General features: G+C 38.6%; 1 protein-coding gene across 32 annotated transcripts in view; it reads right to left on the reverse strand.

The window, feature by feature from the left end:
* VEZT (vezatin, adherens junctions transmembrane protein) overlaps positions 1–13,570 on the reverse strand; it is a 69,376-nt gene that overhangs the window by 37,646 nt on the left and 18,160 nt on the right. For 26 of the 32 annotated variants that reach the window (XR_014804342.1, XR_014804343.1, XR_014804350.1 and 23 more), the window contains exon 2: positions 3,478–3,612. Coding sequence is in view for 13 of the 32 variants with exons in the window: in XM_003126713.6 (XP_003126761.2) it covers positions 3,478–3,612 (135 nt within the window). In the remaining 19 variants the exon portion in view is untranslated. Of the gene's footprint in view, positions 1–344; positions 418–3,477; positions 3,613–13,570 lie in introns of all 32 variants that reach the window. The other 6 variants (XM_021092749.2, XM_084957542.1, XM_005664252.4 and 3 more) reach the window with 1 other exon arrangement.

Here is a 13,570-nt window from a genome sequence, read left to right on the forward strand (position 1 = left end):
CATTTGGAGATTTTAGTTAGAAAGATACTCCTGGGCCCCCCAACTAAAAGTTCAGATTCAGTAAGTTTGGAATGAGCCCTGGAAACCTAATTTTAAAAGAAGAATCAGAAGTCATCGTGAAGCAGCCAATTTTTCTTGGGCACACCATATACTATCTACGTCAGCGTGAGGATGGTGGATGGGTGTGTAGTTCCAAACAAAACCCAAGTACTCCAAGTTCTCAAATATTAAGAATATTTCATTCTACAATACTGAGGCAGAAAGATATTTTAATCAATTTTAGAAAAACTGTCTCATATCAAAATAAAAGTTATATTACTGAATCAATCAAAAATTTAATTTACCTTAATAGCCCATTTCCTGTTCAGGCCAGTAAATGGAGTTTACATTCACTGAGGGACTACTATATCCCAGGTACTGAAAAAGGGTCATGGAAACAAAGATGAATACACGTAACTGCTGTTTTCAAGAACTCAGAAGAGACAGTACAAATAATTGCAAACCAATGTGAAGTCTGGCAAACTGTGGGAAAAGAGGTCAAGAGGAGCTGACACTTGAGCTGAGCCCTGACAGATGAGTAGGAATTTCATAACAAAGGAGGGAAGGACATTCCAGGCAAGGGAAAGGACGAGTCAAGGAGAGAGAATGGAGGCACATGCCATGGGGATGGTGGCACAGTTTGAGAGAGCTAAAACCCCCCAGGAAGAAGGGCATAGTAATGAAATCTAAGGTACCATGAAATAGGTCTTAAAAGACTCTGGTCTTATGAATAGTTTAGAATGTAACCTATAGACTGTGAGGAGTCACCAAAGGTGTTTATGTAAGGAAGAGAAAACAATAAAAATCAGCACTTTAGAAAAATAACTGGCAACAGTGCAGAGGCTGTACTAGCAGGAAACGAGGGTAGCCAAGAAGCGTGATTAGGGGCCATGATAGTCCAGCTAAATAATGATAAAGGATTGAACTAGGATAGCAAAAATGGCAATAAATAAGGATTTGATTTTAGAGATAAAGAAACTGAGTCAATAAATCTCAGTGAGCAAATTAGTGAGCAAATTAGTGAGCAAATCAATGCCGGAGTGATGGGAAATTGTAAGATAATTGAGAGTGTGGTAGTTTGGGAATATAGAAAGAACACTTTGTTTCAGAAGTGCTAAGAAAAAAAACTGCTTTAGACGTGTTGAATCTGAGTTTTCTGGAGCTCCGGCAGATGCAAATGTCTAACAAGTATCTGAAACTCAGTGAAAATGGAGAAGGGGAAAAAAGGGGACAAGATCCCTCAGAGAAAACCGGCCGAGGGGACTGATGCTAAAACGCTATGGAAGGAATGTTTAATAATAATCACAGGAAAAGAAACCAGAAAAATATACAGAGAATGAATATTCATTGTAAGAATACTAGTACAGACTACTCAGTAAGTACTTAACAGTCACATTTTTAAAAAGTTTCAAAAGGTGATTGATGCTAATAACTGTTTCACCACGAACTCAAACAGAAAATTTGCTTCCCGAAGAAAATTACTGGTACCTTCACAGCTTGAACAGAATTTGGGTGAAAATTCTAAAAATATATCTTCTGAGAAGAAACAACAAATCTTTCAAAAATTTCGCTGCTCTAGATTTAGAAAAACTCCATTTTAGTAAGATATAGCTCGTACAGTTGAAATGTGTAACATAAAGGCTAAACGAACTTTTAGACATGTGGTAATTTTAGAAAACACCCTCTGGCTATGCTTTTTACCATTCCTTAATTTCTGAGAGGATGAAACTTTTAACACTTATTTATTTATAAATTAGTAACGTTTCCATATGTAAAAATAACTGTCATAAATGAAAAAAATTAAATACTTACAAAACACAACTTGGTGCACAGGTGCACCTGCCTACAGACACAGACACAGAAACACACACACACACACAGACACACACACACACACACTAGAGGTCAATGTCGGTCTCCTACCCAACACTATCTCTTGGCCTATTCTTTGTCTTTTGAGGCCAAATAATCTTAAATACAAATTTTAATCTATAAATAATCTTTATAGATATATTTTTAGATTTTGCTTTCAAAACTTTTCCCAGGAACATTCATATTTGAAAGGAGCAAGAAGAAAGGGTTTAAGTACAGAGGACTAGCAAAACTGGTTCTAGTCCCTAACTCCACCTTGTGTTAGTCGAAAAAAACATTTCTCTGGTGTTTACTCAGCTGTTGCAAGGGGGCCCACCTTAGTTACCTCACATTTTAGAATTTTTTTCTAGGAGGAAGGAAAGCTCCTTCCCTCTCTATCACAGAATAAGTGACTAATTGAAAACTTTAAAGCCTTCTCCTGAAAGTAACTCAGTCTTATAATAAAACACTGATTAAACCAGAATGCTCAAAAGAGTGCCCTGGGGGCTCAGTGGGTTAAGGATCCAGCATTGGCACTGCTGTGGTTTGGGTAGCTGCTGTGGTGCAGGTGCAGTCCCTGGCCCTGGAACTTTCACATGCTGCAGGCGAAGCAAAAAAAAAAAAAAAAAGAAAGAAAACCAACCCAGAATGCTCAAGAAATGAGGTAATCTGGTTATATTTTTTTCTAGCAAACTAGAATTCCTTTTGCTAAAACTGAAATGTACTGGAATATTTTCTTATTTTAGTAAATACAGCCAATAGAACATAAATCAATCTAGTGAATGCATCTTTTTTTCCTTTTTATGGCAGCACTTGTGGCATATGGAAGTTCCTGAGGTAGGGGTAAAATTGGAACTGCAACTGAGGCATATGCCACAGCCATGGCAACACCAGATCCAAGCTGCATCTGTGACCTATGCCACAGCTTACAGGCGTAACACCAGATCCTTAATCCACTGAACGAGGCCAGAGATTGAACCCACATCCTCACGGACACTATGTCGGGTTCTTAACCCACTGAGCAGCAGAAGGAACTCCTAGTGAAGGCATTTTATAGAACATCTCAGCCTCACAGTGCTGTACATTAGCTCTAAAAATTTTACTGTATAAAAGTAAATGATATTGCAGGTAGAAAGGGCACGAGACATTTAGGTAAATATACCCACTCCATCACATATCCTTGAAACTGTTTATGAAATACTAATTTGCTTCTTATAATTTGGATTCTCCTTTAAAAATGTTTTTAAAAATTCTACCTCAAGAGTCCTACAGTTGCATTCTCATTAAGGTTTTAGTTTATTTTTCTGGTTCCTTCCAGATAACTTCAATATTTAAATAGGTGATATTTTAAAATCCTCAATCATATTTCATTATACAAATCAACCATGAGATAGTCCCAAATAGAGAGCATTCATGTTTGTCTAAACAGACATGTACTACTGATGAAATAAAAATGAAAGTCTTACCAGCGTGGGGGAGGACATGGAGGTGCCAACAAGGTGGTTTTGCAAGGATAAGAGTAAAGGCAGTTTAAATAATCAGTAAAGAACACAAGATTGAGTCATAGAGATGAGTATGCCTTCTTACTTTTGGCAGCGCTCTTGCAGGAGGCTTTGGTTGTCCCTCTGTCTCTGTGCATTTTTCTGGTTTTGGTGACAGAGAAGAACATATTTCAAAGTCCGTGTGTCCCAGATCCTGTAAGTACTGGTAAAGTGGAGAATTCTGAAAGAGACGTAAAATAAAGTCCAAGATCGTTACTATAGTTGACCCTTGAACAACATGGGTTTGAACTGCAGGGGTCCACTTTTATGAAATTAAATACCTATTTCAAAAATAAGTACATACCACAGCACTTCATCATGGAAGCTGGCTGAGTCCCTGGAAGGGGAACTGAGAAAAGGGGGCCCCGTTGTGAAGTTATACAGGGGTTTTCGATAGTGCAGGGGTCAGTGCCACTAAGTCCCCTATGTTTCAGGGGTCAACAGTATTTCACAAGTTTCAGAGACCAAATTCTCTATTACGACAAGAATGCCCAAATTCTTTAAGGCTTATTCTATAAAGAACTGAATTATCTGTCACAATGCTACTTAACATTAAAAAAAAGGTCAACAAACGATTCAAAAAAGTAACCCAAAAAAGGAAAAACTCAATAAAACACAGATTTTTTTTAAGGGACTACCAAGAAGAAAAAATGAATTTAGGAATATAAATAGGTTTGTTAAGCAATTTCTTTGTCCAAAATTTTGTAGTATTAAAATAGATTGCTTCAAAATAGCTAACCCTGGCTAAAGACAGCCCCAAAGAGAACCTACAGTGAAAAATAGTTATTACTTGAAGCGAAGAAGAAGTAAGCAGTGATCGTCCTGTATCATTTATAATTTTAACACGCCATCAATTGATTAATTCATTCAGGTACAAATGTGTGTTGTCAATCATATGCCAGCACTGTAAACAAACTTCAAACTCCAAGAAAGTTACCTAAAATAAGCTGACATACAAGCATATGGCAAATGAGAGACAGCATAGGTTAATAACACAAACTCTGAAGCCAGACTATGGGTTCAGATCCTAACTCTACCTCTTGCTAGCTTGGCAACCCATGGCAATGAATAATCCTTCTATGCTGTGGCTGTCTCCCCTAAGAATAGGAATAATAATTAACACCTAGCTCACAGGATTCTTATGAGGACTAAATAAATAGAAAGCATTTGGAACAGTCCCTGGCACATAGTTTATACCTCAATTTATACCTCAGCTTTATATAAGCTGTGTGGAAGGAGCACAGGTTTTGGAACAGACCAAAAAACGAAGTAAAAAGAACAAAACCACCCTAACTCCATCAAGCCGAAACATGGTCATCACTATTGGGTGAAAACCCACAGGACAATTCTTCCTAGATCAATGGCAAGCTTAAATTTTAACTTTTTGTCTTCTCTAAAGCACAGAGTTAGCAACAGGTTTAGAATAAATCTTGGTTCCATTCAACAATATATTTAATACTTAAGAAAGACCTTCTATCAGGTGTTGGAGATAAAATAACAAAAGCCACCAAAACTGACAACAGCCATGCAGATGACGTAGTGCTATGTGGCAAAAGCTCATCTCAGTTAAGGTTCACAACAAACTCTAAATTATTACCATCATCACTACTGTTGTTCCCATTTCATGGCCGAGGAAACACGGACTCAGCTAGAGAATGCAGGTTAAGTCTGACTGCAAAGCCAATGCTCTGAAATATGCTGTATTACCTGAAATTGCAAATAGTCCCTCCAGCATCTAGAGAGGAAGACACCAAAGAAGCTTACCTATAGTTTAGCACAGAGACACAAAGCAAATTAATAAGTATAGGACTGTATTGGTTGCTATGGAAACAGAGGAGCAAGGCAGCCAACTTAGACCAACACTTGTAGGGAATATATATTTGAGTCTGGAAAAATGAGGAAGAGTGGGAATTTGCTGGACTGATAGCAATTTACTGGCTATCAATTTGAAAGAACAGGAGGATGAATCAAATGCCTTCCTTTTAAGCTATGCTTAACCTCTCCTTTGAGAACAAGAAATAAACATTTTTTAAATAAGGAGGAAGAACTTCAAGTCTTATCCCTGTATCAGACTTAAAATCTCTGGTGGCACAAATGGTTCATCTTTTTTATTATCCATAATGTATCTTCAAATATTGCCCTAAGTTATTTCATCTGCATTTTCAAGCTGAACTGTGAGCCCCACACCCTGCTCTGCCTCCAGAGCGGCAAAAAACCAAGAACACTAGCTCTTTGGGGCTGACCTTTTGAAAAGTTTACATACTTTAAAAAAAACAAACTTGTTTTTAAGGCAATGGAACCTTTTCTTCAAATGAACTCCCATGGGGAAGAACAATAAATATGATGGATCAAAGTGGAGTTACTCTAACTCAAGGGTCATCAAACTTCTTCTGTAAAAGGCCAGATAATAAATATTTTGGCCTTTTCAGGCCACACAGTCTCTGTTGCAACTAATCAACTTGGCTGCTGTAGAGTGAAAGCAGCCACAGCCAATACACAGACCAGGGAATGTGGTTATGTTCCAATAAAACCTTATCAATAGAAAATTTGAACTTCTTATAATTTTCATGTGTTACAAAATATCACTCTTTTGGTATTTTTCCCAATCATTTAAAGATGTAAAAGCGTTCTTTGTTCACCTGCGATGTAAAAACAGGCAGGCACAGAGGGGTAAAAATCAGGCCCAACAGCTTGTTTATTGACTCCTGACTCAAGGTCCACGGCAAATTGTTCTCTGGGAAAAGGCTTGGTGGGCAGGGACAAGGTTAATTTCTTTGGCTTCAAATTTTAACTCCCTTTCTTACAGCACACTTAGCTGATGCTGTCTACATTGACTCCAATGACTCTTCCTATTCCAGCTTTGTCACGGCTCACAAAATAACAAAATAGAGTACCTGTTAACATTTGTGTGTGTGTGTGTGTGTGTGTGTGTGTGTGTGTGTGTGTGTGTGTGTGAGATTAAACAGAGGACAGACAAGGAATATTTTGTTCTCCCTTTTCTCTCTGCACATCAACTAAAGGCATACGCACTCAGTTTGACCACCATAGTCTGCAACAATTGCTATTTCGTGTTTTGCAAAATGGAAGCATTAATTATTTACCTTGTACACTGCTGATAATGTCCAATAGTGTCATTTGATACAGTAATTCTGTCAGTAGCTTATCTCCAAACATGAAACATCTCATTAACTTTTTGGCTGATTCACAAGCTTAGGGTCAAAGGTGTGGCACATCCATTTGTGCTATGCAACTATGAATGATGTCTTAGCAGTTCTGGTTTCTTCCATATCTTTAGTGACAGAATTCGTCACTTTCAGCCTAGAAAGCACTGTTTTATAGTTCTTGAAAATGCTGGCTTGCCAAGGCCATCACTGCGCTTTGACTAAGTTTTTGGCAAAATTTCAGAGTAGACCCTGGAAATCAGGGATGCAGGTGCTGCAGGTCCACTTAAATATTAATTCCAGTCATCCTCTTATATCAAGTTTGCACTCTTCTTGCTTTTTGGCTGTCAATGCAAATTGTATCACTTTCTAACATATATAAACTCAGACTATATGAATACTAAAGCTCTATTTACTATGTTTATAGTAGTATTCTGAGTTGTAGCATTTATTTTACTGTTTTATTTCTACTTTTATGATTCAGTCACCTTTGGGCCAAAAGAAAATTGAAAATCTAACCAATGAGGAGTTCCTTTGTGGCACAGAGGGTTAAAGATCTGACAGTGTCATTGTAGTGGCTTGGGTTTGGTCACTCACCTAGGAATTTCCACATACCATGGGTGCGGCAAAAAAATTTTTTAACCAATAATAATACATAAATGAAAAACAAACATCCTTTGGTTAATGAATTGAATGTTAGCCAAGATGAACTGGCTAAGGCAGACCTTGTAACACATGAGCAATTTTTAAGAATGCAAAGGGATTTTTAGTAAAATTATTATTTTACATTAATTTTAAAAATGTTTGGGATATAGAATTATCTTTTTCTCTGAAAGTGCCAAACAACCTGTTCACTCTCTGAAAGCTCTCAGAGAATGGAATCATGACCAGTGGTGCTCAATTTTGTTTTTTGGTTTCAAGACTGCTTTATGGTCTTAAAAATTATTGAAGGTCCCAAAGAGCTTCTGTTTATGTTGCTGTCTAATGATATTTATCACATTGGAAATTAAGGTTGATCCAACTTTAGAAAGGGGCTTTTTTTTTTTTTTTGGTGGATGGTAAGGCAGAGTAGGTGGTGAGAGGTAGTTTTCTCTAATAACACATTTTTCCTTGGTTCATGCAAAACAGAACCACAAATGTTTCAGTTAAGTTGTTTTCTTAAAGAGAAATTATTAGCACTGGACTCAGACTATAATTTTGTCGTATTAGAGAATGTTACTGCTGCCAAAAGAAATATGAGAAACCCCAGACACAGCATGTGGGAGCTTATCCTCAGGAAATCCTTGTGGTCTACTATTCCTGTAAATTTTAGCTGACAGAAGATACACATCATAGCACCAGAAAGAATTCTGCTAAACGAAAAAATGCCACAAGTCTTTGGTTGTGCTAAGCTTGTCCTGATGGCTGAAATATATTTTTGTAAGAAAAAGAAGCTAAAATAGACAGGAAACCCCAACATTTTTGCTGAACAAGCACTGCAATAAAACGCCTCTCTAAGTCCAATCTACCTGCTCTTCATGCTTCCCCCAAGATAACAGATCCCACACGAATGGATATATAAAGTCTGAACCACTCCTTTCATGCACTGTTTATTTTCTGCATGGTTTATGGTGCATTCTGTAGAAGTGCTGGTACAATTATTGCTGGTTTGCATTTAAAAAGGAAGATTAGTGCAGAAATGGAAGTGATGGGTAAAATGCTTTTATAATTAGGTTCTCTCTTCTAAACTGCTTTAAGCTCTTATAGATAGAACAAGATATAACCTTTCAGGTTTAAATACTAATAAACACCCTCCGTGTGGCAGGTAAGATCTAGGCACAGGGGCAAAAATGAAATAGGTGAGGCCTTTGCTAAAAGCATGATACATCCAGGTTTCAAGAGTACTAAGGAAAATACTGAGCAGTCTGATACTTTCTGAGTAAGCTACCATATTTCAGGAAAATCCTCTCTGGGTTTTAGTTGCCTTGAGTACAAAATAAGAATGCTATGGCATTCTTAAACTTGTTCAAGTGATAAAACAATAGTTAAAATGTCCTTTGGGAAACAAGATAAAAGAGTGGTATGTTAAAATAAAGAACTCCGTGTTAACTCTGATGCCATTTTATCAAATGTAATCAGCCAAATCTAGAATATGGAAAAGCTACAGATCAAATTACTCAGTTCCTTCAACAAATAAATGGTTAATAAAGGTAGAGGAGGTGGAGAAAACTGCTAAAGACTAAAGAGACATAACACCCAAATGTGATGGGTGGACTTTGTTGGGATCCTGGTTGGAACAATTATAAGTAGGTATTTTTGATACTTGAGGAAATTGAAACACAAACTAGGTTTTAGACAGTATTAGGGAATTATTAATTTTATTAGATAATTGTATTAGGGTTAGCATTTTTTAAAAAAGAGAGAATGTACTTATCTGTTAGAGACACATACTAATTACAGGTGAAATTAGGTAATGTCTGAGATTTGCTTAAAATACTCCATGAAAAAAGGTGGGGGTGGAAGGGGAAGAGATGAGACAGACAGTTTGGCAAAATGTCAGCAACTGCTCAAGCTGAAGCTGGGTGATGGGTACATGGAACTTTCACTGTTATTGCTCTCCTTTTATGTATAATGTTGAAAGTCCATTATAAAAAGTTTTAAAAAATCAGATGCTAGGTTTTCCTAGAGTGTGGTATAAAAGATTTAAGAAAATACAATGGCAGAAAAATGTAGAATTGAAAAATTCAAATTATAATTTTAATCTGGGAAAAATAAAACTATTAAACTTTAGAATTGAACACTCAAGCCTTTATAAACTTCCATATAATGGTAGTGATACTTTTTGTATCTACTGAAAGAGAATATGACAAAAAGCAAATGTTAATTTAGTGACATCTGTAAATGAACTTGAGTGTTAATCATATAAGCATCAACGAGTATAACATATACATATTTAATTTATAAAAATATTCATATCACGACACTATAAAACAACTATACTTCAATAAAACTTTTCAATATGGCAAAGGGAGTTCCCATCATGGCACAGCAGAAATGAATCTGACTAGGAACCATGAGGTTGCGGGTTTGATCCCTGGCCTAGCTCAGTGGGTTAAGGATCCAGTGTTGCCATGAGCTGTGGTGTAGGTCGCAGACACGGCTCGGATCTGGTGTTGCTATGGCTGTGGTGTAGGCCAGTGGCTACAGCTCCAATTAGACCCCCTAGCCTGGTATATGGGAATCTCCATATACCACATGTGCGGCCCTCAAAAGACAAAAAAAAAAAAAACAAAAAAAAAAACCCAAATCAAAACAAATAAACAAAAAAGTGGCAAAAAGGAGTTCCTGTCATGGCACAGCAGAAATGAATCTGACTAGGAACCATGAGGTTGTGGGTTCAATCCCTGGGCTCACTCAGTGGGTTAAGGATCCAGCATTGCCATGAGTTGTGGTGTAGGTCACAGACACGGCTCGGATCCTGCTTTGCTGTCACTGTGGTGTAGGCCAGCAGCTGCAGCTCCAATTTGACCCCTAGCCTGGGAACCTCCGTATGCCACGCTGTGGCTCTAAAATACAAAAATAAATAAATAAATAAATAAATAAATAAAAATGGCAAAACAAAAATTCAGTTAACACTGGGCAAATGTTTGGATTTGCAAACTTCCTGTAACAATGCCCAGGTCACTCAAAATTTCGAGTTACCAGTCTTAGTGGAGTTACAAATAAATGGCTAATTACCTGTCAATGTCAATTATTCTTATTTATTTTCAAAAATTAATGTGAAGTTTGTGGAATAAACAATTCTCGGAGTTCCCGTCGTGGCGCAGTGGTTAACGAATCCGACTAGGAACCATGAGGTTGCGGGTTCGGTCCCTGCCCTTGCTCAGTGGGTTGACGATCCGGCGTTGCCGTGAGCTGTGGTGTAGGTTGCAGACGCGGCTCGGATCCCGCGTTGCTGTGGCTCTGGCGTAGGCCGGTGGCTACAGCTCCGATTCAACCCCTAGCCTGGGAACCTCCATATGCCGCGAGAGCGGCCCAAGAAATAGCAAAAAGACAAAAAAAAAAAAAAAAAAAATTCTCAATTATGTGACTTCAGAGCCATGTTTAGACAGTTAAAAACAAAAAGCAAAACCAAAAAGTCCCAGTAAATTCCTACAGAGCAGTAGTTCTCAAAGTTGATTTTGCCCCCATCCCCAATTCCACCACTTGGCAATGTCTGAAGGTATTTTTGGTTGTTGTAACTGAGGTGGAGGGGAGTGTTACTGGCATCTAGAGGGCATAGGTCAGGGATGAGACTCGACATCCTTTAATGCACTTGGATGAGCCCCACAAAGAGTTATCCAGCTCAAACCAACAATGCTAAAGTTGAGAAGCCCTGTTTACAAGGAAACACAGACTGAAAAAATTCACAAAAAATAAGTAGCCCAGAAGCTGGTTTCATTATTTACTCCTTACTTTGGGAAAATGAGATTCAAAAAGAAAAAGCCAAAATGAAAAATTATTTATTCTTCCATGACTTGCTATCTAAGAACTCAACAGGCTCTCTAATAGTGAAATGAGTTCCCTTCAAAATAACTGCATTAGGAGTTCCCGTTGTGGCTCAGCAGTTAGTGAACCTGACTAGCATCCATGAGGGGGTTTGATCCCTGGCCTCTCTCAGTGGGTTAAGGATCTGGTGTTGCCCTGAGCTGTGGTGTAGATCTCAGATGTGGCTCGGATCCCGTGTTGCTGTGGCTGAGGTGTAGGCCGACAGCTGTACCTTCAATTGGACCCCTAGCCTGGAAACCTCCATGTGCCGCGGGTACAGCCCTAAAAAGAAAGACCGAAAAAACAAAAAACTGCATTAGAGTTTATGCATTAACATTTTAACCAGCCACCAATACTACATAAAACCAAAGTAATTATAGCACCTGCTCATATTTGGAGAGTATTTCTTTCTTCTTTCTTTCTTTCTTTTTTTTCTTTCTTTCTTTTTTTTTTTTTTTTTTTTGTCTTTTTGTCTTTTTGTCTCTTTAGGGCCGCACTGCACATATGGAGGTTCTCAGGCTAGAGGTCCAATTAGAGCTGTAGCCGCTGGCCTACGCCACAGCCACGGCAACTCAAGATCAGAGCTGTGTCTGTGACCTACAGCACAGCTCAAGGCAACACCAGATCCTTAACCCACTGAGAGAGGCCAGGGATCCAACCTGCGTCCACGTGGATGCTAGTTGGGTTCGTTAACCGCTGAGCCACGACGGGAACTCCTGGAGATTATTTCTAAATGAACTTCATGTTCATCTAACTGAACTCCAGTTTTCCAATAAAATAATTTCCCTATTAAAAAACTTCTGTTAGGGTCTCAAGAAAAGAAACACCTGGAGTTTCCATTGTGGCTCAGCGGGTTAAGAACCCAATGTCACCTCTGTGAGGATGCTGGGTCAATCCCTGGCCTCACTCAGTGAGTTAAGGATCTGGCATTGCCATAGCTGTGGTGTAGGCCGAACCGGCAGCTCCAGTTTAACCCCTGGCCTGGGAACTTCCATATGCTGCATATGTGGCTGTAAGAAGAAAAAAATAATTGAAAAAAGAAAGAAAGAAAAGAAACATTTGTCTGACTAACTAGGCCACATATGTAACCAGGAAAGTTAGGTATCTAAATAAATTTAGCTTCTTCCACAAACGGCATCTTACTAAGAAGAGGTTTCCTTCAGCTACTGGCACACCTCTCTCTCTCAGTACCATAGGCCCACAAGCCAGCACCTGCATCAGGCTGAGAAATAGCCAGCACAACCCTAAGATGCTCTTTTCACACTGACCCTGATGCATCCTCTGGACACTAGTCTTCTCTTTCCCAGAAGTGCTGCTCTCAGAAGAGCTGGGTATCCTTTCAGAAAAGCAATTCGTAGTCTCCAACAACTGCTGGCCAAATTCTGATTCTAGTTCCTCATCAACTATTTACTCTGTCTTCTAGACGCCAACCACTAAGTGATAAGACCATTCCACCAGAAACGTTCAGAAAAAGGGAAACTTAAATGGCAATCATCATTTGTTCATCTACCACTAAGCAAATATTTATTTAGCACCTACTGTATGTCAGGCACTAGAGTTAGAATAGTTTTCTGCCATTTATTTCTCTCTCTGGATAGTCAAGAAAAAGTTAACTGTTTTATCTATAAAAGGAAACTAAGTTCAGCTGCTCAACTTCATGGATTTTTTTTAAAAACTGCTTTGCTATTTTTAAATTAAAAATTCAAACAGTACAAAAAAGTCACAAAAATGCAAAATATATGGAGTGGATGGGATGAGCTATAATATATATAGTGTGAGAGGAGGGCCCCAGAGAAGATCAATATTTTAGAAAAAAGTAAAGGCAAAGCTGGAAAATAATAAGAGTAACAGTAAAAGCAGCTAAGATTTGTTAAGTTACTTATAGGATAGGCATTAAGTTAAGCGTGTTTTAGATCTCATTTACTCCTAACAATAAACTTTCTTTTTTTTTTTTATCTTTTTAGGGCTGCACCCTTGGCATATGGAAGTTCTCAGGCTAAGGGTCAAATTGGAGCTGCAGCTGTCAGCCTACATTACAGCCCCAGAAACACGGGATGTGAGCCACAGCTCATGGCAACGCCAAATTGTTAACCCACTGAGCAAGGCCCGCGTCCTCATGGATACAAGTCAGGTTCCTTACTGCTGAGCCACAATGGGAACTCCCTAACAACAAATGTGTAAAGAGGCATTCTTGGAGTTCCCATTGTGGCTCAGAGGTAGCAAACCCAACTGGTAACCATGCGGATGTGGGTTCGATCCCTGGCCTCGCTCAGTGGATTAAGTATCTGGCATTGCTGTGAGCTGTGGTGTAGGTCACAGACACAGCTCTGATCCCGAGGGGCTGTGGCTGTGGCTGTGGCTATGGCCAGCAGCTACAGCTCTGATTCGACCCCAGACTGGGAACTTCCATATGCCATAAAAAGAAGCAAAAAAAAAAAAAAAAAAGGCATTCTTAATATTTATCCATTTGGG

This window comes from Sus scrofa, chromosome 5 (assembly GCF_054392235.1).
Source record: "Sus scrofa isolate SSC_HxYL_T2T_F1_AM1 chromosome 5, Sscrofa_HxYL_maternal_Yorkshire_Landrace_v2.0, whole genome shotgun sequence".
NCBI lineage: Eukaryota > Metazoa > Chordata > Mammalia > Artiodactyla > Suidae > Sus > Sus scrofa.